Source organism: Tinamus guttatus, unplaced genomic scaffold (genome assembly GCF_059628265.1).
Source record: "Tinamus guttatus ecotype Peru unplaced genomic scaffold, ASM5962826v1 Tinamus_guttatus_pri_ptg000133l, whole genome shotgun sequence".
Classification (NCBI taxonomy): domain Eukaryota; kingdom Metazoa; phylum Chordata; class Aves; order Tinamiformes; family Tinamidae; genus Tinamus; species Tinamus guttatus.
In genome coordinates, this window is record NW_028288667.1 from 2,138,323 (window position 1) to 2,164,232 (window position 25,910).

At 34.8% G+C, this 25,910-nt stretch overlaps 1 protein-coding gene across 2 annotated transcripts; it reads left to right on the forward strand.

Annotated features, from left to right (window-relative positions):
• The first annotated feature begins 2,549 nt into the window (after positions 1-2,549).
• Positions 2,550-24,668, forward strand: ACMSD (aminocarboxymuconate semialdehyde decarboxylase). Of its 2 annotated transcripts, none has more exons than XM_010212072.2 (10): positions 2,550-2,662; positions 6,140-6,184; positions 11,607-11,703; positions 14,083-14,132; positions 15,432-15,668; positions 17,732-17,825; positions 18,232-18,327; positions 18,812-18,984; positions 24,162-24,260; positions 24,514-24,668. In XM_010212072.2, exons 1-10 carry the CDS (start codon positions 2,606-2,608, stop codon positions 24,574-24,576), a joined length of 1,011 nt encoding a protein of 336 aa, XP_010210374.1. In that variant the 5' UTR covers positions 2,550-2,605; the 3' UTR covers positions 24,577-24,668. The 2 variants fall into 2 exon arrangements, with proteins under 2 accessions (XP_010210374.1, XP_088377890.1); XM_088521764.1 differs by lacking the exon at positions 2,550-2,662 and adding an exon at positions 5,899-6,061.
• The last annotated feature ends 1,242 nt before the right edge of the window (positions 24,669-25,910 follow it).

Sequence of the window (25,910 nt, forward strand, 5' to 3'; positions counted from 1 at the left end):
AAATTATCCTGGAAGAGCTTTTCTTTTTGAAAAAAAAAATCAGATAAGGCACAAAGGATTTGGACTAGACTGGATTTGTCCTGAATTTTGGCCACATACTGGAGAACCACCTTGCTTTTTCTTATAGTTTCTGTAAGAATCAGTTCTTTGCAGAACTGCTCCCTGCCTTGGGAATTTGTTCCAGGATTTTTTTTAACCTTACAGCCAAATTTGTTTCTTGAAGTTGCTTGATAGAAACTCCACCAAAATGTAAATTTAAGTCTATTGTTCATTATTAATGGAAAGATGCAATGCAGCAGTTCACTGGCCAGGGCACCATGGAATTCACATTCTTGTACTGAGTGTAAGAAGGAAAAAAGGACCTGAGCTGGAAAGATGAGAAGAGCCCTGGGAATCAAGGACCGCCTCCAAATGTTTGCTGTGACTTCAGCACTCCTTTGGTCTATGTTTGCAGAAATCATTCGCAAAAATAATTTCAACATCTATGTGTCGAATCCCAAACGTAGGATTTTAAAATTGAATTGCAGTTCAAATTCACTGTAATTTAAGAATGTATACTCTTCCGCAGAATAAATTATTAGTATTGCTGAAGAAACAGTGACGATTGGTCTGTTTTAACTATTGTAATTATCAGAAAAATTATTTAAAAATTCAGGTCACCAGACCACCAAACCAAAACCAGTACAAATTTTTGATTGAATCAAAATTCCCTCCAAAACTAATTATGATCTCTAAAAATATATTAAAATGTGGAAATAAAACATTGTGAATTGGTGGTCTGGATTTCTCACTTCTTTTTCCCATGCAGCCCTTAGATTGTATGAACAGATGGCACACTGCGCACATCCGATTCTTCAGGAATGCCACCTTTTTCCTGGAAAGAAGTCTGTGTGCATTTTAGTTCATCTCTGTAGGAGACATAGCAAATATAGGCATTGGCTGATCTCCATACTACCCTTTCTGACCAACCTGGTGGTCTCATCTCATCCAAATGCTGTGGAATATATATTCTGTGGGTAGCTAAAGGGTGGGTACAGTTCGGAGACTGGTACCTAACACTTTTTGTATGGTTCTGCAAACAATGAATTGTATCTTTCTGTCGCCCAAGCCATTCTGCATGTAAAAGTTCCCATCTGCTCACAACCTCCTGCTTTGACAGCCAACAGGCTAACACTGTAGTGCTAGATCTTAAAATATAGCTCTCACATCAGGAGCAAGAGGGCAAATATGCAGCTTAACCAGGGAGCTTGGGCAGAGAGAGACAGGTTTGGTTTTTGAAATGGTAATGACTGCTATTTCAGTACCATGTAGTTCATCTGTAAAGTAAAATCCTGGCTGTCCATCTGTCTTTGAGTAGTACTGTCCCAAAGTTTCTGCTTCCTGTTTGTTTTAAGCATTCAGTTCTCCGTGAGCTCATGTCTCAGGCAGACACAACATCATGCAGCTAATCAACCCTATCACAAGTTGACTCGAAGAGTAACTCCAAGTAGTTAAACTGAACACATCAAAAGCAGACATGTTCATGAATGAACAACCAGGGAAATATAACAGATTGCAGGATATTTTTAAAATCAAGCCCAAACAAAATAATGAAGTCGGAAAAAGGATGAAATAAAATAGGCCACTTGTTTTTCAGTCTGCTTGAAAAATGTTTCGCTGAAAGATTTGTTGAACTACAACAGCATTTCGCTTTGAAAAATCAGCATTTTTCATTAAAGCAGGTTAATTAAGAAATGGTTAACCAGCTTTGGCAATCATGAGGGAAGCAAGAGTTGAAACAAAACTACAGAGAAAATAAATTACAGATTTAAAAAAAAAAAAAAAGCAAAAGGCAAGGCTATCTCCAGGAATGATATCTATTACCTGAGTAAAGGACAAAAAGTGAAGTGTAGGGTGACATAAAATCTAAGCCAGTTAAGTTTAATTTAGCACACACAAAATGTGTGCCATACTAAGTATATAACATAGATACCACACTAGCATTAATTTGTTATGATTCTTAAGTAACATGAGCCAGTCTGCGTGACTGAGCAGTAGTGTCCACTAGTGCTATTTACACTGTGTAAATATGCTAAAGAAACTAATAATCGAAAAGGGAGATTAAACTGCAGAGAACAGATTTGGCCACAGTTCAATATTAATCTTTTTGACGTCCCTTATGAATAAAGTACGGGAAGAAGGCATAAATTCTTACAACGGTATGTTATATCCTCTCTTCAGATCATTTCAGAATCTGACAAAGTGAAAGAAGGAAATTCAGATCATGTTCGACTGTAAACCAGTTTGTGTTTTAAAATCTAGGTAACAAAAAAAAAAAGCCTTCATATCACTACTATAAATATGCATTTTCTCTTTTCTCTCAGATGCAGTTTATGCATTAACAGGAACTTTCTACTTCTAGAAGCTTTTGTTCTTTCCCAGAGCCACTCCTCTGGGGTTTTGGCTCCCTGGTTGGTTACTGTATGCGGTTGCCCTGATAAGATAGCAGGTAGATCGGAACAGCAGCCTAAGTTATTGACCCGCTGAGCCAGGGACAGGAAGGTTAGTAGCAGTTACATAGAAAACATTTCCTTTGAAAGCGTAGTTCTCCTTTGATACTTCAAAAATGAAAATTGATGTTCATAGCCACATTCTTCCTAAGGAATTGCCTGATCTAAAAAAGGTAATAAGACTTCAGCTATTCAGTGACTTATTTTACAGCAACCATTGCTATTGATGTAGTTCTTAAAAAAATAGTGAATGAATAATAAATATCTGTAATAAATATCTATTTTCAGTAGGTTTTGGTTTAATTTGATTTTTTTAAAAGATATGAGATATTTCTATTACATTGATTTGCAAAGCAAAACTTCCTGTAAGAAAGGGATGAAAAACTTGACTCTGTTCATTGTCAAATGATGAGGTATAAATTCCATTTGCTTAGTGAAACCATTGCAGGGTATATCTTCATAACTATCAAGGACTATAAGGTCCCTGACAGCCAAGTGGTATTCACTTTTTTAAAAAAAACAAATATAAAGGAGAAATAAACAAATGGTAAACAAGATTACTATTACCTAAGAGTAGTTACAGCCACAGGCATGACAATCCTTAACTTAGTGGATATTGGGTCACTTTAAGTATGGTTAATTGATGATGACGGTGCTAATATCTTTTTCCTATTATTTTGTCAGTTGCTGGAAGGATGTAGCATATTGGATTATGAATACAAAACCTCATTTACCTAGATTCAGTATTGGCCAGAACACAGAAGCTATAAGTCAGACTGTCCTAACTTTGAATCTTTGCATGGTATTATTTTTGTAATTCATTGATAAAAACTCAGTCTTGTAGACTTAGAGTTACAGCCTGGATAATTATAAACAAAATTGTATATAAAGATATTTGAGCACTTTTTGACTCCTAAGGGATCACATATTCAATGCTACAAAGGGTTCTGAAAAATTCACCTTAAAAAGATCACATAATATAACTCTCTCATATATATAATTATTGCATTTAAAAATTGGTTTCACAATTCCAGTATAGCTATTTTATTCAAACTCCTTAGTGTTTCCATTCATGTTAAAGAATCAGGCTAGAAAAGATGAGAGCTCTGCTGCTGCCTTTAAATATTTCCTTATTGTAATTCTGTATTGGCAGTATTTGAATGAACATTCCATGGGTTTATCAGTTGTATGGAAACATCTGATTTCATTGTGCTTACCTTGGGCATCAGAAGAATACCATTATTTCAGCCTTGCTCTTTGGTATCTGACATTAAACTCTTATTTTACATTGTATATCCTTTCACTCTGGTATTTTGAAGTTTCTTTTTTTTTCCTGTTGATAGCAAAATCTTAGGTAAGTGTTTCAAATGTATTATCCCTGTGTTTCTGTGACTGTTAAAAAAACAGTCTGGTATCAATTCAGTGTTAGTCAGAGAGCAGCTGGAAAATGTAAAGATTTTATTAGGAAGAAAAGATGTGAGAAAGCCTGGATTAAAAATATACATGGGTTATTTCTTCATTGCTTATCAAAAATAACATTATTATGCATAAAATTTCCTGGACAGGAAGTTTCGCTTCGTCCTTCGCTATGAAGTGCTTTTAAAACATCTGTCTGTTTATATTATAACTCGTCTATGAAAAAGCATGTAAACATTGGATAATGTAGGTTAAATTACACATATTATTTACAGCTATTATGTCTGTTTTAAGTAGATAGGAGTTAAATATCCAGTCCATGGATACAGGGTAGCCATGCTTGTCCATGTCTTGTTCTACATTTATCATCCTTGTTTGTGCAAAATGCCTATTAAAAAAAAAAAAAAACCTTCATGCTGATTGTGTAAAGAACATATATTTTCTCTATATATACTTTAAAAGGGCAATGAATTTAATAGGACAAAACCACCTCAAGTATCCTGTGATCTTTATTTACATGAAGGATGAATTCACCATTAGTCCTGCTGTTCAACTGTAGACCAATATTGCATTTTTTTAAACACTAATAAAAGAGGCTAATAAGACTTCTTTATTTAATTTCTACTTGCCAGTTTTAACAATCAGAGTCTTCTGTTCTAAAATTTCAGTGGTTCAGAGGTTTAGTGGATTCAGAATAGAGAATACCTCTCTGAATTCCCTAGATTCCTCTGCAAGCTCAGGCTATTATTAACATGGTTCTCTACATCTTATGCAGGGAAAAACAGAGTGGAAAAAAAGGAGAAATGGAGAGGGCTGAAATTCAGTATGCCCGCCAAAATAACAAGTGAATGAACTAAGTGAACTGAATACTTTGCCTTGATTTCTCCCAGAGATGGTAGTGGGCAAGACAAAATGTAAAGTAATAAAAGCTATTCTTAGGCACTATTTTTATGATAATATTTTACTTCTAGCATGCACACATAATGCTAAGCTTTTCTCTTTTTTTTGGTTATATTCTTTTTAACCTTGTAAATACCAAATCTTTAATCTATGACTAGAAAGTTCTATTTTAAAGATGTTTATTCTAAGATCTTAGGTACCCATAATATGTATAAAAATAAATAGAAATTAATGACATACTTCAGTAATAACTATCAATGCATCCAACTAATAATTGAGGGGAAAATACAAAATTAATTCAGCAACAGACCAGCAAGTATCTGTAATGCCTAAATAGATGTCCTTTAAAGTGCTCATTTTCCATGTTTATTATGGAGCTAATTAAAATTTAAAACTTAAGATCTTCATCAGATAACACTCCCAGAGCTTCCCTACATTTATATGTTGTTCCTTATTTTTATCTATATATACATGCATTTATAAATTTTAATAAAGTGTACATAGCCACCGTCATCATTAGGATCTCTGATTGGCTGAAATTAGAAGGCTTGGTTCTGCACTCCCACTTTGGAACAACCCATAATGGCATTAGGTAATGATTTGCTGTCATAGCAAATGCAAATTGTTTACATTTCAGTGTAGGAAATCCCTGCTTTTATAGTTTCCTTTGAAATGTTTCTTTATTTTAAAAAATGGAAATTCTGAGCGTTTTTTTCATTCATTCTATTATCTTATTTCAAGACTTCATTTGTTTCTAAGTAATGAAAACAAAAATAAATCATTGTCTTTCATGTTTTTTTTTCTATAAACAATTATTAATCTCTCAGGAAGAATCAGTGAGCATCTAAGCTTCTCCTTTAAGCTATTCTGGGTTGTTTAAATATTAATAGACAAGAGACAATGACCTTCAGTCCTGCTGCTGAATCATGGAAGCTGAAAAGCGGAATCAATACTTCTCTGTGCTAATGATTAACTGATTGCAGTTTGTTAGGATCAGAAAATGTGTCAATTCAATGTTCATATTGCTAAATGCCTGATTTGAACCAAATTCCAGTAATGGACCTCAATAATATTTAAAGCATTTTGAAATCAATTTTAAGACTTATTTTAAAATATTGTTGAACTGGGAGCTAAAAGCTTAGTTCTACAAACACTGTTAGGCCAGTCCAGCGAATCCTCAGCAATTCTGCTGAAATCAAAGGAGCTACTCAGAGGCTCAAAACTGAGCATACGCTTAAGTATTTCTCCTGAAAAAGGTAAAGCTTGATTGTAAGGCTCTGATTATTATTACAGAATGTTAACTAGTCACTGTTTTTTCCTTTTTTCTTTCACAGAGATACGGATATGGTGGATGGGTTCAGGTGGATCATCACTGCAAGGTTTGTGCTGTCTGGTCCTCTGAGATAGTTTTGTGCAGTGATCAGGAATACGCATTCACAGCTAAATGGCAATAAGATTGATGATGTCTTTGATAGAAATTTCTGTAAAGGTCTGTCTTCTGTTAAGCAATTATTAGTCCCATATACTCAGTAGATCTTGTTGTTTAAGAGGTGTTACTCAGTATACAGTCAGTTCAGTTTCTCTCATCTGAACTAGTATCCAGTTTTCCTCATCACTATATGTTAACATTCAGAATGGATATCTCTAAAGAATTATTTTTAATAAGATGTCCTAATCTAAAACTCATTACATATTGAACTTTTTTACTTATATGTAGTTGTCTGTATGAGAAACAAACATAACTGAGACTGATATTTTAATAAAACATCAAGAGCTAGGACATGAAATTGTCATCAAAAAGAAAGAATAGCTTCCATATATCTTCTGGATGAAAGGAAATTGCAGTTTCAATATCCAAGAACAATAGGGACAATATATAGGTTTGGAGACCATACTGTAAAAGAGTAGGAGGCTGATTTTCTTTGGCAAGCAAAAGACAGAGTGGATGCGATTTTTCTATATCACCATTCACTCTGTTAACTTTACAAAGACACTTCTGAGGTACATAAGAATACCTGGAACATCGTATTTGCAAATGCCATGAGGCAATGCTAACAGTCCATCCGCATTCAGAATCCAGGCCTGCTGCTAACGCAGTTAGTAGAATACATTTATTCAGTCTGATGGTAGCAAAACAGGTTTCTTAGAGGCTTGATTCTGATCTCACCCCCAGTAGAACAAATCAGCAGTAATTACAATGACATTTACAGTGACACAATAATATAAAACTGGTATAAGCAAGATCAGTAATGCATCTTGTCTTTTGATTTGATTGACATTAAAAAATAACCACCATGCTGTTTTTTCATAGGAGGGCAGGAATAGCATGGTAAAAGAATGTACATTACCATATAGATTAATTTTATAACCTAGTTTTAAAGATAAGCCCTCTGTTTGTTACCATATAACAACTTCGCCAGATACGGCTATATAGCTCAAACACTGTCACAGGAAGCCAATTTTCTTCTATGACCTGTTGGCTCCCCATGCTCTGGTGAGGCTGTTGATGTGAATGGCTTCAGGCCCAAAAGCAGGAAAGTTGTCCCTCCATCAGCATGCCAGCAGCAGGGCAGGATGGTGGAGGTCCCAGGTTTGTTTTATAGTGCATAAATATGCATGACATTTACTACACATGGAAAATATTTTCCTTTCCATCTTAACAGTTATAGGTGAATAGTGCAAGGTAAGTAGACCCAAGAGAAAAAGCAAGCTCATATAAGGGTGCTGGTCTAATTATCGGAGATGGGAAATTTTCCATTAGATTTAGTCAATGCTGGACCTGGGCTCAGGATTTCCTTACGGATGGGAAGAGAAAGGTGTTTTATGGAAGAGCTCTCAGACCTGAGTTCACTTCCCTCCTCACCTCACATATACCTGTCCTAACTTGAGAAATTCCATCTGTGATTGCCTACCTCAGGAGCATTGCTGTGTGCCTGGATACTGAAGAGTAAAGGCAATACAAGGCATTAGCCAGATAATTAAGGAAAAAGGAGAGCAGAGAAGGGGTGGATAAGAACAACCTGGTTATAGTAAGCTGCAAGACAAAAGATGCAAAGATGAATAGCTTGACAAAGAGTGTCAGCACACACCCGCCTTGAAGCTTGTAAAGGTTGCAATATAAATAACTGGCTAAACCCAGCTATGTCCTGTAATGGCCAGTTGCATGTGTAGTGTGTTTAACAAGTGTGATCTGACCTGTCCTCTGTAGTTTAGCCATGATCTCTATAATGGAATTCTGTAATGACAAGTACAGGCATAAGAGATACAAATACTTAGTAACTAGAATTTTCTGAAGTGACATCTCTACTCCATATTTGAGATAGGCTTATAGAGATTATAGTGCCCAATCTTTTTCTTGTTGTTTCTTTTTTTGATTTGACTAATTCCTTCATTCTCTGTAGAGATGCATTTTTTAATTATTATTTAATTATTTTGAAGAAGCAAGACATATATTCCGGATAAACAAGGTATTTAAGTGTATAGTTTCTGTTAATTTCAATGGAACTAAACCATCCCCTTGTTACTTTGGAAAATCACTTTTTTTTGTAATTGCAGGTATGCATATGGTAACTAAAAATTATGGATATAAATTTGTATATGTTTATTCCAAGCTAAATGGCATACAGATTGCTGTCATTCTACAATATGCAAGTTTGTGCTGTCACATGCCTATCAGCTATTTATGGAGCAGGAATGAAGCTTGGGACCAAGATGGAGGAGCAAACAGATTATGATGAAATTCCAGATTTCATCAGTTTTGTTCAGATTTCAGTCTAAGCAGGACTGGGAGGAGATAAGAAGCCACCTGCTAAGCAGAAGTTCAGATGGCACAGCTTCTGAGATAGATGGCAGATGCAGGAAGGAGAGAGACTTGAAGGCATTTTTAGCAGCTTAGCTGTTTAGTAGAGGTCTGGTGCTGAAATTCTTTGCTAAAAATAGTCTGCAAAGGAACTTTGTGGCAAGTCGATAATAGCCTTCCATGCTCCGCAGAGAGTTCTCTCCAGCCTACTTCTGTCTACATGAAAGAAGTGCATGATAGAGAATAAAATCCTGTGTAAATATGTGGAGCTGGGGAAGTTAACTCCCAAGATAAAAAAAAAAAAAAAGGAAAACATTCACATGTTCAGAAGCATCAATGTCTGAAATTGCATGCATGCAATTTGGGCTGTAACTGAGTAGTTTATTAATGGAATAAATTCAGATGTAGCTTGCTGAACTAAATCAACCTGCTGTGCTTCTTAAACCTCTTAAAACTCTCTTAATTTCTTCATAAATTCTTTATTAAATATTGCATGGCTTTTAATAAAGATATAATAAAATTTTTCAGCTGTGCCCTTAGAAAAGTGTGTTACCACTGCAAGTAAAGATCTTAGGTCTTTTATGAGGGCTTCAACCTTGCACCCATTGCCTTGGAACCTAAAAACATTCTTCTTGATCAGATTTTATTCTTATTACCGCAAAAATTGTTTCCCAATTAAGGTGCTTGAGTAATTTCTCATTTGAAAAATGACAGGTGCAGATTAGTGGCAGTGTCTAGAGACTATAGTAATAGGACTGATTTTGCAGGCCCAATGTTGTTGCAGCAGGTCGTTCTATCCCTCGATACATGAATAATCCCACTGATCCACATGGATTTATTCAAATTAGCACATTATGCTTTCCTGCATAACCAACTTCGCTGTTGTCTGCGCACAAAGCTGTGAGTTTAGGCATGACCTGCAGCATGTTCATGATCACAAAGAATCAGCTAATGCAAATGAAAACAACAAACTGTTTAACTAATTATTTAATGAGAACAGTACGTCTTGTTAGAAACTTCTATACTGTGATGGCTGTTACAGAATGAAGTGACCTACTGTTCATCTCAGCATTTATGTATGAGCACTGTGAAGGTTGCTGGTAGAATTACTGCCTGCCTAATGTTGTTTTCAGTATTAGCAGAAGAAAATAAATGTAAGCAGTTTCGCTGCTATGCCTTTGCTGTATCTGAGGAAGTTGCCTGTGTTCACAGAAATACTCCCAGTGGTAATCTAATAAAGGCCACATGATCTGCTTGTGTTTGACATAATGCTCAGTTCTGCTGTGTCCTTTCCTATGTTCACACTCCAAATTCTTTTCTATTTATTAGACTATATGCAAAAAAAAAAATTAAATATATTGGAGCGTTTGGCTAGTGCAAACCTTTCTGTCAGGTTGGAAAATCAATTTTATCAAAATCTGAAGTATTTTGCCAGAGGATCAGGGCAATGTAGTTGTGATAACTGACTGTAATATTTCAAGTATTTTTTCGAAATTGTAATATACCTACCAACTTGACAGTTTGCTAAGGCAGCACTATTAGATATGTGGAAGAGACCTTTAAAATATTCATTAGGGCAGTGTATTTGTGAATGATGTATGAAGCTAATAACAAATTCAAGGTTAAGAGCAGTCTGACTTCTCAGAAAAAGGAGACATAAAGTAAACTTTGCAATAAGCAGTGAAATATTATTAATTATTTCTATTGTAGAATACTAGCAGGATCTGATTTGGCAGATTTTTATATATCAAGATAGACAGATGTTGTGTGTTTCCTAACTAAACTGATTTAATAAATCAGCATTTGGGAGACATAGTTCCCTTCCCTAGGTCAGAAGACTGCAGTGCACTCAGCTTCTGTTTACTGTGAACATAAAAAAGTAACTGTTCTGCTTTCTCACATCTTATCATGTGGTTGTCAGTTTTTAACTGAAGATTCAGTATTTTTTCTGCTGCATGACCACACTTACCTATCCCATAGACACATATCCCACAGTGTAAGGGTTATGTGAATGATCTCACTTCCATCTTTTTCCACTTATGGCAAAAGTAGCCTAGAACAACAAAAAAATACTTAAAGCTTGCAAAGATTGATGAATTGCATCTTTTCAGTGTGTGTAAGCTAAGTGAAATACTTCTGTCAGTAGTATTTGGTATTGAATTGCTAATTCTAATTACAAGCATGCGACTGCATGCAACTTTAAAAAATATTTTTCTTGACTTAATGTAACAACACTGTGCTTGTCATCTTTGGACAAATGTCAAATCCACTAAAAATTAAAAAACACTTCAATTTTAATAATTAAGGGATTGGTATCAAGTTTGATGACCATGATGATGTCTTGAACTTTCTAAGTTGGGAATTAGTTTATTCGGGGAAGGTATTACACTAATTTATGTAATCACTCTATACTGTGTTTAGATTTTTCTTTGATCTTTACTTCCCCAAATACAGAATCTTCCATATTTCTTTTCTTTCAGTCCCACAGAGAAAATGTAATCTAAGGACAAGTGTATTAGGTCTCATTTTGTCTTTGTTTCACAGGTGATCTGAAACAACTGGAATGAATTTAACAGTTACACAATTATTTCTATACTTACTGGATTCATTTTGATACTATTGACTTTAAAAGAACACACACATCCCCAAGGGCAACATTTAGCTCATATTTAATTTGAGCACAGTTTTGAGGTCAAATTTTGGTTTGAGGATAAACCTTGATTAAGATACCTGATAGCTTTCTCAAACAAACATGGAGAGATAAACATTGCAATAAAAAAGAGATCTTTTTATTATGAAAATATACATATTTATTCATGTCATCTGAACTATACATGATATTTTATAATAGTCTTTGATTAAGTAATATCTACTGATTATATATTAAAGAACTATATTTTGTCACTGAATTTATTTAGGGAGCATAATATACTCAAGCAACTCTATAATTCAGCATGTACCAATTTGTCAGATATAACAAATATGAAAATGTCATTTCACAGGGGCAGGCAAAGATGATGAAGGATGGAAAGGTTTTTAGAGTTATTCAAGAAAACTGCTGGGATCCAGAAATACGGATTAAAGAGATGGACCTATCAGGTAATTTCATAAAGGAAATGAAATCATTCCTGTCTTGCACAGGATAATACCAACTTCTCTGTTAGTGCATCTCAAAATTAAAAACAACCTTTTTACGCCTAGAATTTTCTGCATATATATTTCCTTTTCTACCATTTTTTCTATATAGATGTTGCAACATTATTCTGTTTTTGATAAAGAAATCTGAACCTAGATAACTGGTACAATTACTTTCTCAGGAAAGAGAGTTTTCCTGATTGTGAAAGAAACTACACTTAGCAAATTTATTTTCCACAGGCCTTTGATATGCTGTTAACCATAAGAGATTGAGAGAAGGAATTTTTAGTCTGATTGATAGAAATTTTTTAGTATGATTAATACCCTAATTCCAAATATATTTTGTGAGAGTAATATGTAGTTATTAAATAATATATTTTCTTTAACTTAACTGGAATAATTCCTTACATCAGTTCTTCAGTAGACTGTACTTGAGTAGCTTTTCCAACTTTTCAAAAAGAACAAATACACTTGAATTCTTCTGAAGAGCACATATTTTTAAAATAGTGTATTTGTGATTATTGCATTGGTGATAGCATGTTAGGAAACACTTCAGGTCCTTCTCCCAGTTGAGCTTTAGTCTGAGATACATAAGGTAGGGGTGATGGGCATTTATGTAAACACAACTTACTTAGAAAATTTAAAAATTACTGTTTGCACACTGGAGAAATATTTCAAACTTTAACCATTCAGCATTTCATGTGGAATGCCTAGAATGCCTGTACAACATCTCTAAAATTTGTGCTGCCTTGACAAGATTTTAATCATTCCTGGGATTAACTAAGTTATGTCCAGTTAGGGTATATTTACACAAAATGCAATCACATTTTGGGACTGACCATTCTTTTTCTCAACCACAATCATAAATAGCCCTTTGGCATCTTTTCCTTTCTGATATGCTTTTCCAGCACTAATGGCAAGGTTTTGTAAAACAATTCTGCCCCATCTAATTCCTCTACGTAAAAGGAAAACACAGGGGGAATTTCTCAACTATTTGCAACAGCTCTCCAAAAAGAAAATGTTTCATAAAACTAACAAAAAATATTCTTCCACAGACTACATAAAACAGTGCTCATTTGTTAAGAAAAAGAATCTAAAACTGTGTCCTACAGCACCATCTGGCGGCTTTTCCCATAAAAAATCTTCTTTCATTGCAGCACTCTAGAGAAACTGCCATTCAGCCAATAAATATAAAACCAAAGATCTTACTGAGCTTTTCATTCTTATCCTTCTAGTGGTAAAGAATATGGGCCATGTTTTATTCTTTTTCTGTTCTGTAGCTGCTTACTTCAAAGACAACTTTGTGTAACAAAAAGCAAGGTAGATTATGCCCAAAATATTAACCCCCAAACATATCACAATTCTGGAACAAAGATATGGGAAGTCTCCTATTCTCTGTGTCATCACAGCAGTACAGTTACTAATTTCATGCCTGACATTAAGATATATCATCACTAATCAGACTGCACAGAGAGGATTCGGAAAGCTAAGGGAAAACATTTCTTAAATAGATTTTTCCTGTGCTGGTTTACCTTCTTCCTAAGTATACTGTCCGAGAATGTTCAGCATAGAAATCTACTCTTAAGATTAATGTTAAATTGTTTTGTAATTCATCTTTCAAAAAGCAATGTCAATATGATGTTTAAAAGATCTCTCTAATAAATATGCAAGGCAGAAATCTGGATTATTGGAATTGTTCTGTGACTCAAAAATCTGAAACGAGCCCTCTTAAGTTAAGGATCATTCTGTTTTACTTCAAAAATCAGAACACTGAGGCTCCTAAATGCTGATTTGTTTGCATATCGGTCACAAGAAGAAGTAAATAACAAAAGGGATATGAACTGCTAAATAGTCTGAGTTCATTTTCCATCAATTAATATTGAAAAATACTTGAACATCTCTCTCATGTCTTCAAGGATAAGTTGATCAACAACTAGGAGTAAAAGAAATGAATTTGCATGAAAAAGAATTTGAGTAATTCAGTCCAAAAGAAGTCAGGTAGATTGTGACCATTAATGAATCCTAGGGAAATAGGGAACAGAAATGGAAGAGAAAGCTAGGAAACAAATAGTTTGGTAAACAGGATCATATAGAGAGAGACTTGTTACTATTAAAACACTATGGTATTCCAAAGCAGTGTGAAGTCAAATGCAGTGTTGGTACATATCAACACAGGAATCAGTAAAAGCACTATGGAGAAAGAACTGATCACTGTCCTAAGTCATGCATGTTACAACTTACAACTTTAAATGGCTATCCACTTCAAACAAAAGTCCTTTCTTTTATCATTTTATCAAAAAAGGTATGTATGTAATATTAATAACTGCTTGTTTTCTTTCACAGGTGTCACAGTCCAAGTCCTTTCTACAGTTCCTGTAATGTTCAGCTACTGGGTAGGTTTCTACTAGCATATTCTGTAATTTATAAATATTACAAATTATCTTAAAGTGCAAACTCCTGTCAATTAGGTGACGGAAGTAATACTTAGATCACTGAGGTAAACGGGGAGCTGTTCTGCTCTGAAAAAAACAAAAGAAAAAATAGTCCAAATCCTGAAATCGCCAGCAGGATATCCTGGCAAAGTTCCACTCTGGAGTATGCTCGTAAAAAAGAATGAGAGGGCAATCAAATTTCTGATGGAGATTTTGTCAGAAGTAGATGCCAGCACAGAGAGAGAACCTACAGAGCACGAATCCGTTATGTAGCAGGATAATTATGGGTTGATTCCTTGGAAGTTAAATATGAATCTCTATTTTTTTCATGAAAAGAACAAATAAAAGGTGCATTTGCAGCCTAATCCCACCTTCTTTTAAACATGTCATGGGAGGAGAACTCACTACCTTAGAATACTCTGAATCATAAAATTCAGACACAAATTTAAATATATTCTATGTATGGTGATCTTGAATACACCAAAGAAATAAAGTCTGAGAAGATAAATCATAGCAAATTGTGATTCAAAATATATTCTCAATTTGACTACTTAGCTGCTTGTAGAAATCAAGCTGTGATGTGCAAACCAGGTATCCTACACTAAAAAAGCATCATGTTAAGCCCATACGTAAGTAGCACCACTGATGTTGAAATTCCTTTATGCATTACATATCTTAAATTTTTGTTCTGATTTTTCTGGAAGTTTTTGTCTTTTAATATATTCTATGGGAAAAAAAAAAAGGAAACTAATTAATTGTATGGGTATTGCAGTTTCTTCATTACAAATATAACTGTCATTAGAGAGCTTTGTTCAAAATTTTGCTACAAAATTCTCATGCTCCAGCATCCCATATCTCTTATTTTTCTCTTTCTAGCTCCAGTAATAGGGGAGTAGATATTCATTGCTATATTTAAAAAGATATGCTCAGCTTTTTGCATTTCTATAATCAAAACCAGAAGATCAGTTGACACAAAAAGACTGCAAACTTAAGCATATCCCCAAGTTGGGCTAGATTATACTGAGCCTTAGCAATAAAGGGAAAAGCAGTTGATATTATATTCCAGACAAGAACTGTACCCAGAAGATTCATAGCGAGGCACAATTTAGTCCTACTGGTTTTCATCTTGCCATAATGTAAAATTCTAAATTCAAGCCTTCTCTCTATATTGTGTGCAGTGACATTTACCCAGTATCTTCCAAAGGTGATAACATTTGAAAACTTTATTTTAATGTATTATTCTGCTTAATATCATACCAGGCCAAACCTCAGGACACTTTAGATCTATCCCAGATATTAAATAATGACTTAGCTGCTACAGTAAAAAAGTACCCCAAGAGGTTTATTGGCTTGGGTACATTACCTTTGCAAGCTCCAGACCTGGCTGTGAAGGAAATGCATCGTTGTGTGAATGAACTTGGATTTCCTGGAGTACAAATAGGATCTCATGTCAATGAATGGGACCTGAATGCACCAGAAATGTATGACATCTATGCTGTGAGTAAATGTTTCTTTCTTTAGTTAGGGAAATTCTGTGACATGGAATTTTACCTAAAAATCCCTTATACCATATTCAGTCATCAGCTAAATTGATAGGTCCATTAAAATAATTGATCCTTCCAATGTGTTTAGTGTAAATGAAAGGTATTTACCAAACAGCCTCACTAATTTCCATTAATAACTGGAAAATCAAACTAATAAGAATATTCATTTAAAATTATGCAATTTAAAAGAAAGGAGAATGTGTATCTTTTTTTTTAATTTTTTTGGTGGATTCATTGATCCAGATCCATTTTAGACAATGAAAAAGCAGCAAGATCATAGGACTCTGATAGTGTTTGATTCCAGATTTCTTATTTAGTCCAACGAAATCAGTGACTTTTCAGGCGCAAATAATGTAAAATTGGCATTTTTCAGGAACAATCCCATTTGCACATCATGCAGTTACGCATGGCTATTCTTCAGTGATCAGAGAATTTAGGTTTTAATTATATATGGTAATTCATTACAGGATATAATGACAATAATAGGAAATAAAGCATTGTGAAGCATACTTTATAAAATAAATAATATTTTTATGAGTTTTCTTTGTAAAAAGTAGCCTTCTTGGTTCCTGAGCATGCTGCAATATCAAATAAGGCATTTCTGTTGTGTTTGCTTTTGTATTCAAGTTGTTATATCCAATCTTACTGAGATAATTGAAAAAAGTTCTCTGGGATTTTCAGAGATGTCAGGGTCAGATACCTATAGAGCCAAAGTACCACACAGACTCATGCAAATGAGACCAAAAACTCTAAACTGAATGTATTAATTGTAAGATGAGTTCATAGATTGCATTTCTTAAACAGCCTGAGGCCCAGATGGGGACTCTCATTTGTCTAAATTATGGGATTTAATCAATGCACATTCTGTATCTGCTTTAGAGGTTATTAAAGCTGTCACCTTGAAATTGATTCATAGAGGTTATTTCTCAAAACTCAATTTATTCAAGAATTCTGTTAGCACAGCATCTGGACAATTTATTTGGTCATACAATGTATCAGCTTCTACTTTTGGAGATACACACATTCTTCAGCTTGTGTTTAACATATGCAGGAAGTAACCCTCTATCACCTTTAGAAGCATCTTTGGAAAACAGAGATTGTGAAATAAAACCATATTGGATAATGAGCTTTATCAAACCATCAGGACAGTTATTGAATTGCTAGCTTTAGCTTACAAATCTAGATGACAATTACTTCCTAAAGTCTATAAGTTACAGCTTTATTTATGCATTTAATGGTAAATAAATCCATAGCAAAGAAAGGAGGTCCAGAAATGCATCTGACAAAATGAAGCTGTTAAAAAAATGGTTAAGCATGTGAATGGCTCTGATTTATTTAATTTAAGCACATAGTTAAATAACTCAATCAGGATTAGTATCTCATATAGCTCCTTTGTTTTCCTTTCTGAAAATGTCAGCAGTTTGGAAAATGTAATGTGCTTCAGTGGAGATGGTTTATTGCTCAGAATGCAACCAGGTTTCTAGCTATTAGGTGGGCTAAAGAAGGTCTAGTATTTTTTAAGTCAGGCAGCAGGCCAAAAGCAACAAATACAGTGTGATAGCAATGGAAATTCCTGAATGTAACTGGAACACTTCTGTAAAATCATTCTATCTAGAAAATATTCTGAGAATTCATCCCTTCATGTGAAACGAAACCAAAACAAAGCTCGTTTGAACCAAGTTTTGTACTGCAGGATGCGTGTGGCATACACCCAGCTAAAAAAAAAAGCATTTTTCTACCACATTAATTGGAGGAGCACCTTAAGAATAAAATGTTATAATCAGTGTTTCCAAACCAGTAGTCTCAAAAAGAACTTTGAGTGCAAGTGGGAACTTCAGGATATAGACCAGAGGACTAAATATAAGGTACTATTGATTATGGTTTTCACTTCTGGGCCTATTTTCATCACTAATAATTGATATTCAGTACAACTTTGCAGGTAATCTTTAAAGCGTGGCTAAGAAAGTAGGTTTTGTTAGATTAAGTCACAACTAACATTTTTTCTCTTTGCTGAAGGCTGCTGAACAATTGAATTGCTGTCTCTTTGTGCATCCCTGGGACATGCAGGTAGATGGAAGGATGTCCAAGTACTGGCTTCCCTGGCTGGTAGGTGAGTGCATTGCTTAATCTATATTTACAAACTGTCACTGAATTATGCCCAGGAGATTTTTGCAAAGGTTCTAGTACAGAGTAAAACTACTATTAAGCCTGTTGTGAAAATACAACCTTTTTTTTTTTAAGCCTGCATACTTTATCTTTTATATTGAGACCTAAAATGAATAAAACTAGCAACACAGTCTTGTATTCCCTTGTCTCCTAAGTACATAAAAAATGGGCTTTTGAATTCATAAAATCTTAGCTTCTAGTTCTGTGCTCTCATTAAAGTTAATTAATACTCAGTTCAGTGTTCCTCTAATGGAAATAATGCAGCACTGTAAAGTCATTTTTGCACTAGGTTTAAGGCCTGTTGTAACTCAGTCTTTGTCCGTATATGATAAGGCTCTTTGTGTTGATAGGCATGCCAACAGAAACCACCATAGCCATTTGCTCCATGATTATGGGAGGAATTTTTGAAAAATTTCCTAAGTTGAAAGTCTGCTTCGCACATGGAGGTAAGTAATACACTTTGTGAAACTGTAGTTGAGCATGGTGCAGTTTTATTTTCTGATATGCCAGCTAATGGGGTTAATGGTCTAAGGCTGACACCAGCTGAATGCTATATTACTCCAGTGAGGATTTCTGCCAGCTAGTTTGCTCATATGAACACTCTGCAGCCTGTTTCAGCCTGTGTTAAGGAGCACTTTAGAGGAAGCGAGAAGGAAGGGGTAGGAGTTATGGGCAGCAGGAGGTAGTTGAAACAATTAGGGAAAGGGACAAGGAGTCAGCAGCAGGAATTTGGGGTTCACTGTAATGAAGAGTTGCAGAAAAGAGAAAAGAAACATAACAAGGGAAGGAATATTGCTGATACAGAACATATTTCTTTTTCCTAAGTAACCGTTACTAAAACTTGCGGATCTTTGTGCTGGTAATAGTTTGTTTTTTTTTTTCTTCCCTTGAGTTTTTTTAGCCTCTGTTACTAAAAATTTCTCCTTGCAGGTGGATCTTTTCCATACACAGTGGGGCGAATCTCCCACGGATTCAATATGCGCCCTGATTTGTGTGCAGTGGATAATGAGGTGGATCCAAGAAAGTACCTTGGTTCATTTTATACAGACTCTCTCGTCCATGATCACGGTGCACTGAGGCTACTAACAAATGTAATAGGAGAGGTGAGTTTTAATGCCTCCAGAGGCAGGTCAGTCATTCTGTATTTAATCTGTTCTCTAAGAAAAAGCAAAACAAGAGAAAAAAGCAGAAAGAAGACAGCATATTCACTGAGTAAAATCAGAACCTGAGCTTTTATAAATGGGTCATGTTGATAATTCTGCTACATGGAGTTCTTGAAATGGTTGTTTTAATCCATTAAATTATGCACTGTGAACATCACTTCAGTGATGCTAGTTCCTCTTGTAAGGTTGGTCAGGATGGGACTGCAAGCAAAGGCTGTCTTATTTGGAGCCTTGTTTTCAAAGGGTTTAAATTTCAAATTCAAGTGTATACTTGAGGAAAGCAAGTATTATTTCTACTTGAGAAGTTGTAGGCAGAAAAAAATAGCAATAAAGAGAATTTTGGGGAGATCCTAGGTAACACATTAATTATGGTTTGGAAAATATTTTAGTTGTAGTAGAAAGTGAGTAAATCTTAGTCGTTTATGAACCTCTTTAAATCAGATGCAGTGTGGGACAGAAACATCCAAAACAATCACTGTAATGTTTCAAATCATCCACTTCCCACTTCACAGCTCTGCTTGTGAAATACCAGTGTTGCTTAAATATCCACCTATATGTCTATTTGGCTTTTAACACAGTTAAAACTGAACACAGTTGTGCCTGCCCACACGATAATAATAGTCTCTGATAAGAACGGCAGTATCATCTCTCTCAGTATAAAAGCATTGCCAGAGACAAGGAATTACTGAAGGAAAATGAAAAGGTGAAAAAGCCAAATAACATCCTAATTTGTACAATTATTTTACATCAAGTGTATTTTCACAGGTTCACAGGTTCACAAACTGTCTTTGCACTTTTGTTTCTAATGACCTCACTCATCCCTTGTCCCTTAATCACTTACATATCATTGAGATGACACTTAGAACAGCAAAGTAACTTCTTCGTTCGCTAAAGCATTTTGGCTTTCATGCCTGTGTTTCTTTCCACTGGCACTTATCTGGCACAATCTGGCACTTATATTTTTACACAGTATCAAGAAATAATGTAAACACATTGCAATGTACAATCTTTTTAACAACCATTTGCCCCTTTGTTTAGTCTGTAACTTTGGGAAAAAAGATTCTCCGTAACTATATTCAACTCATGATGGCTCAACCTCTGCCAAAGAACCTTCCCAGTTAACACTGGTCTTTAGAAAGACTTTTCCTTATGCGGCAGAAAGCAGTCATTTGATATTTGACCTGAGCAGCATCTTTTGGGCTAAATTTTGTTACCCTTAGAACATTCTGGAGAATGTACTGCAGCAGAACAGTCCTGCAGAATGTACATTAATACAAACCGCAGAACAAATGCAGCTATCCTGTACTGGAAAGATTTGAGCAGTATTGGGTAGCTGAGCCCAGAAAACTCCAAGACCAGAAAAACAACCTACAGCCTGTTTTATCCACATGAGCTGTTAAAATCCTAACAGTGACATGACTTTATATTTGAGTCAGTAATGTGCTGGTAAAACAATTTTATAATATTTTAATATTCTCATTCTCAAAGAACTCTTTATCCATAATAGCACTCATAAGATGAAGTGGGAACAGAATTCTGGTCTTTTTCAGAAAAACTGGGAAAAAATAGCAGGTTGAAATACAGGCTTTAATCCACCCCAAGTCCCTGAGAGAACTTGGAAGTTTGTAGAATTAGTTAAACACATAAACTACAGAACGTATTTCATGTAGGGAACATGCTGAGCATGTATAATGGAAAACTATTTAATTATTTTAAGTACAAAATCAAACAAAAAATGTCAAGAAGCACTTGGAAGTCATGACAGATTTGTCAAGAAAGAAGTAAGTCTCATTCCAGTGAGAATACTTGGTAATTTGAAATGATATCTTGCTTTGTCTCACTGGAATGAGACTTGTTTTTTTCTTCTTATAGTGGAAGGGATAAGAGAAATATATTTATCTAAATAAGCAGCAGATTAGCGGATTATCTAAATAAGCAGTGCTGTGATATTCCACAGCCACAGTGCTGAAAAGTCATGAGTCAGAACCCAAAAACATAAATGATTTTGACCCTCAAAAAAAAAAAAGAAAAACAGTACATTATGGGTTTTTTTTTTCACAGCCTAAAGCATCTTATCCTTGAAAAAAGCAAAACATTCAAATCATGTTTCCATGCTTTCCTGTATAACAAGGGGGAATAAAAACTTGCTTTGTTTTCTGGTGAAAGTTAACAGTCCCACGTAATACATTTCCAAGGGTCAAGGGCTTAAAAAAGCGCTAGGTGCCACAATATCTCAATGAAATCATGAGTGTTGGCAGAATAATAAATATAGAATGAATAAATGCTGGACTAAAAACAGTGTTATCCACAGGGTCTTGTGGATGACACTGTAACTTTACCAGCTGAGGTTTTAAAATAGGACAGGTCTCTAGAGGATGAAAGCTGAGAGCTGAGCAGGAAGGGCATCAGGTATATGTAAAGAGGTGCATAAACATGGCTTAAAATCCTTAGGGATCAGCCATTACCTGACATCAGAGTGTGATGAGTTGGCTTTGAACTTATGAATATTAAAATCCAGAGACTGTTCTCATGAGTCATGTACCTTTAACTTCATCTTTTCCTCCTTTTCGGTGCAGGCTAATTTGTAGCCTAGAACCAATCCCAGCTAAAGGAAGCAGAAATACACATTTTCTGAGAAAAAAAAATTGTAAGACTGCAAAATTACTGCAGTTCTTTCCTCCTTCACAAGGCAACATGCAGTGAATACAACTATGGCTAATATGGCTATAAGGAGGGAAGAACTGGGCTGACAGGGGATTAAATGATTCAGTGTATCTCTAAAAAAAAATCCCCATGGTGATTCCCCAAGAGCCTTCCTCAGAATGTAAAATATGCTCTGACCAGAAATCAGAGCTGAATGGGCTACAACCATCTGGCCTTTCTTGAAGTGTGTTCTGATAGTAGTAAAAGAAGATGAGGTTGAAGGCAAAATACTAGTGTAAAAGGAATAACTCATGACTGAGGCTTTGAGATTCTCTTTAAGATTCAGGTCTTTGTTACTGTGGAAAAAAAAAGTTATATAGTTCTGATGATTAGATGGGACCACTGAGGTTGATCAATGTAAATATAAACCTTTCTAAAAGGAGATGTGAATTATTAAGATATCAGACTATAAATCATCTATGGAAAACAGACTTTGTGGTACCCTTTGGAATAATATCATGATAACTGACATGCTAGCAGTATTTATCTATAGAGACCTCACAGTACTTATCTGAGGCTGTTCTTAAAGGCAAGTATTGCAATCCCCACTTTATAGATGTGTACAAAACTGAAGCTCAGAGAGTTTCAGTTAACAGCCTAATACCATTTGTAGCAAAACAACAAGGCCATTTCTAGATTTTCTCATTAATTTACAGCTCTTAATTTTACTGCTAATGACTGGAACAAGATTAGCTATGAAATGCTGTGTAATGTATACAGATTATTCCAATCATTTCTTTCTGCTCTGGTATATGTGAAAATGTAAACAAGAATGTGAGAACTTTCCTGCCCTAGTTAACCTTGACCAGTAACCTCCTAGGAAGGCACTGAATTTCCCTTTCCCTTACCAAGAAATCCATTTCTGTAACAGAGCTGCTATTTTTTTTTATTCTTTTGTCTAAGTCATATATTTGTTTTACATATGTGCAGAAAAATGTCTTGGTATCACATAGAATATTATAAATAAAAGGATGTATGTTTGTCTAAACATATGCACAACCAAATATATTATCTCCTAATCTATACTCAGAACTTGATTTACTAGACAAAGGAATATAAATTATCCTACTTGTATTTTAAGGCAAGAATTCTGTAATAAATTATATTGCAGCAATGTACGACAGAACAACAAAATCTGTATCTTCTGCTGAATTTCCCTATACAGTCTTAGGTAGGTTATTTCAGAAACTCTTGGATGGCATCTACTAGAAATAAAATAAAAATAATAAAAAAAATCCCAGTCAAACATAAGTATTTTTTTAATAAAGACTTCCCAAAAGTATGAAATTTTGTAAATGAAGATTTCAATTGTAGTATCTGAAGCTGAATACTATTTAAATTAAATAGATAATTTGTATTTAAAATTCTGTAGTAATTCTATATTGTCCAATGGTTGAAGTAGCTTCAGGTTGCAGAAAACACACAGAAAAGATATATATTCTGTGGCTATATAATTTTATATGGATGTATAACTAAGAATTTCATATTTAAGAATCCAAATCCAAGTGTCTTCCCTGAGTTTGCTGAAGAACTTCCTGAGTTTCATGAAGAAATGTGCCTTTAATTCCCTTATGTCAGACCTATAGCAAGGTTGGATCTTCAGAAAAAACTGGTTTAGCTCAAATGTTATTTACACACTGGAATTAGTTATTTATGTACAAGGCTATCAGGAATGACCTCCTGTCAGTCAATGAATGCAATGTAAAATACAAGATTTTTTTCTGGCCTGCTTTTGCAGGTCACTTGACAATCTATAGAGAAGATCAGAGTCATGATTTTTGTGTTTTTCGGACTGCACAGAACAGTGCAGCGCATGCAAGTAACCTTGAACATGAACAAGAACCAAAAAGTAAGTCAATAAACATAAGGAAGAAGCCTATGTTCTCTTTATCAGGCACTTAATTGTGGGACTGCATAACCATGTAACTACAGGTAGAACAACAGAACAATAAAGTCCTTGACTTTGGCATTTCGAAGCCACAGCGCATACAGAGAATGCATCTGTTAAGGAGAATGCTTTTCATATCATAGTCATCCAAGCAATACACACGCTTTCCATGTGCCTGGGATTTGCGTTTTGAACTTTCTGTGCATTAAAATAAAAATATAAGAAATATACCAAAGTTTAGTTAGACATCACATAAACATTAACAAACATTCAGTACTTTTCTCAAACTTCACCCAAACTTCACTCAATATTGTTTGTATAAAATGAAGAAAACTCTGAGTCCTTGTTTTCAATGTTTATGTTTTTTCCTAATGAAAACTGTAATCTACTTTCTCATCTTCTTTTGTAATTAATCAGTCCAATAGATGTAGTTTCCTGTGTTTTTTAAAAAAAAAATCCAGAAAATGAGTTTAATGATATTATTTAACATTACTACAAGATGTACAACGTGTTTCCTTACTACCAGGACAAAGTTATTTTGGGGACAGATTATCCTTTTCCACTGGGGGAACTGGAACCTGGAAAATTGATTGATTCAATGGAAGAGTTCGACAATAAACTGAAGGTATAATCTTTACATTTGTTCTTTTTCCATTTTAAGCCTCTGGTTTTAGCTCCTTGATAAAACATGGAAGAATCAGTGGAGTGCACTGACGTCAAATATTGCAAGAGGCCCTTTAGTCCCATTACAGGCCTTCACCAGAATGTTTTAAAGGATGAGTACAAGCATGAGAAAAATCACTTGACTTAAATGTGATTTCAGCTCACATGCACATATAAATATATACACACACATGTCTATGCTTTGTTTTTTACAGGATAAGCTCAAGGCTGGCAATGCTCTGGAATTCTTGGGCCTTAGCAGAAAGCAATTTGAATAACTATGAAGAGACCAAACTTTGGAAACAATATTGAATCATTTTGAGGTATTATACTGATGAAAAATGTTGACAAGTACATTACAGTCTACTGGTATTTCCAAAAGCAAGTACTGGAAATGTATATGCATGTGCAATGTATAGGCATTTCTTTGTCTTTGAGAATTTAGGTTCTCCTTACACAATTTTAAAATTCTGGCTTTCATACAAAATGGAAGATTTCATTTTTTGCAGATTCTCACTCAGCACCTCTGAATGAGAATCAATGCCAGGCCATTAGAACTTGGTTCTTTGGAATAAAGAACTGAGAAGATTATAACTTGTCTCCATTATATTTCAGTCTTTGTTGTTTCTAACACCAAATAAACAAAATTTAAAAGGCAGTATTTGCCTTTATCCGGTGATGGAAATTGTAGAAAAATGCACTTTAACCTAGCACTTCAAGTGTATATACTGACACTCTAAATGTATTGTAAAAGCATGGAAAAGGTCTCCGGACTTCCACTTTTAGACTGCTGCCTATGTCACTGGCAACCATTTTATCATAAACAATGTGAACAAAATGGTTGTGGGTGCAGAAATAATGTGTTTGCATGAATAGACCTTTGCACATCATTGTACAGTCAAAATAAATACTAGTATTTAATAATAGTATGGTTTAATGCTCTGTTAAAATTATTTCCTAAAAATAAGACTGGATACTTTATGGTTGTAGTTGTGGAAATAATGTGTTTGTGGGGATAAACCTTTGCATATCACTGTACTGTCAAAATAAATACTAGTATTTAATATTAGCATGCTTTAATGTTCTTCTAAAATTATTTCCGAAAAATATGGATGGACACTTTAAATATTCATAGAACTCAAACACTCATTTGAGTGCCACTATACAAATGGAAGACACTGTTTTGTAAGCTACTAAAGGGCAGAATGAAACAGGTTTTCTTGATGACCAGGTGAGAGAATGGGATCCTCTTCCTGAGAGGATCTTACACTAGGTCAGGGGAATGCTGATGAGCAACCTTTTGCTTTCTTGTGTGCTCATTTGTTTGCTACAATTGGTACCATGTTTTTTTTTTGTTGTTGTTCCTTGTTTGTTTTTTGTTTGTCTTAGGACTCCAGGAAACATATTCCTGGCTTCTCCAGGAAAATATAATGGATAATTTGTTTTTGTATCATAGCTGTGACCATATCTGCATTTATATCAGACATGCAACCTTAACATTGAACATCAGCAGTTCCTACTGACACATACCTCTGTTGAATTAGAGACAAAAAAGGTTTGCCCTTCCTTACAGTGTTCAAAAAAAAAAAAAGATAAAAATAGGGGGAAGGAG

Bases quoted from the DNA above. Each gene is read 5' to 3' on its own strand.
- ACMSD (XM_010212072.2), top strand. From the start codon at position 2,606: ATGAAAATTGATGTTCATAGCCACATTCTTCCTAAGGAATTGCCTGAT. The intron at 2,663-6,139 runs GTAATAAGACTT...TTTCTTTCACAG, and splicing joins AATTGCCTGATCTAAAAAAG to AGATACGGATATGGTGGATG. The intron at 15,669-17,731 runs GTGAGTAAATGT...TCTTTGCTGAAG, and splicing joins AAATGTATGACATCTATGCT to GCTGCTGAACAATTGAATTG.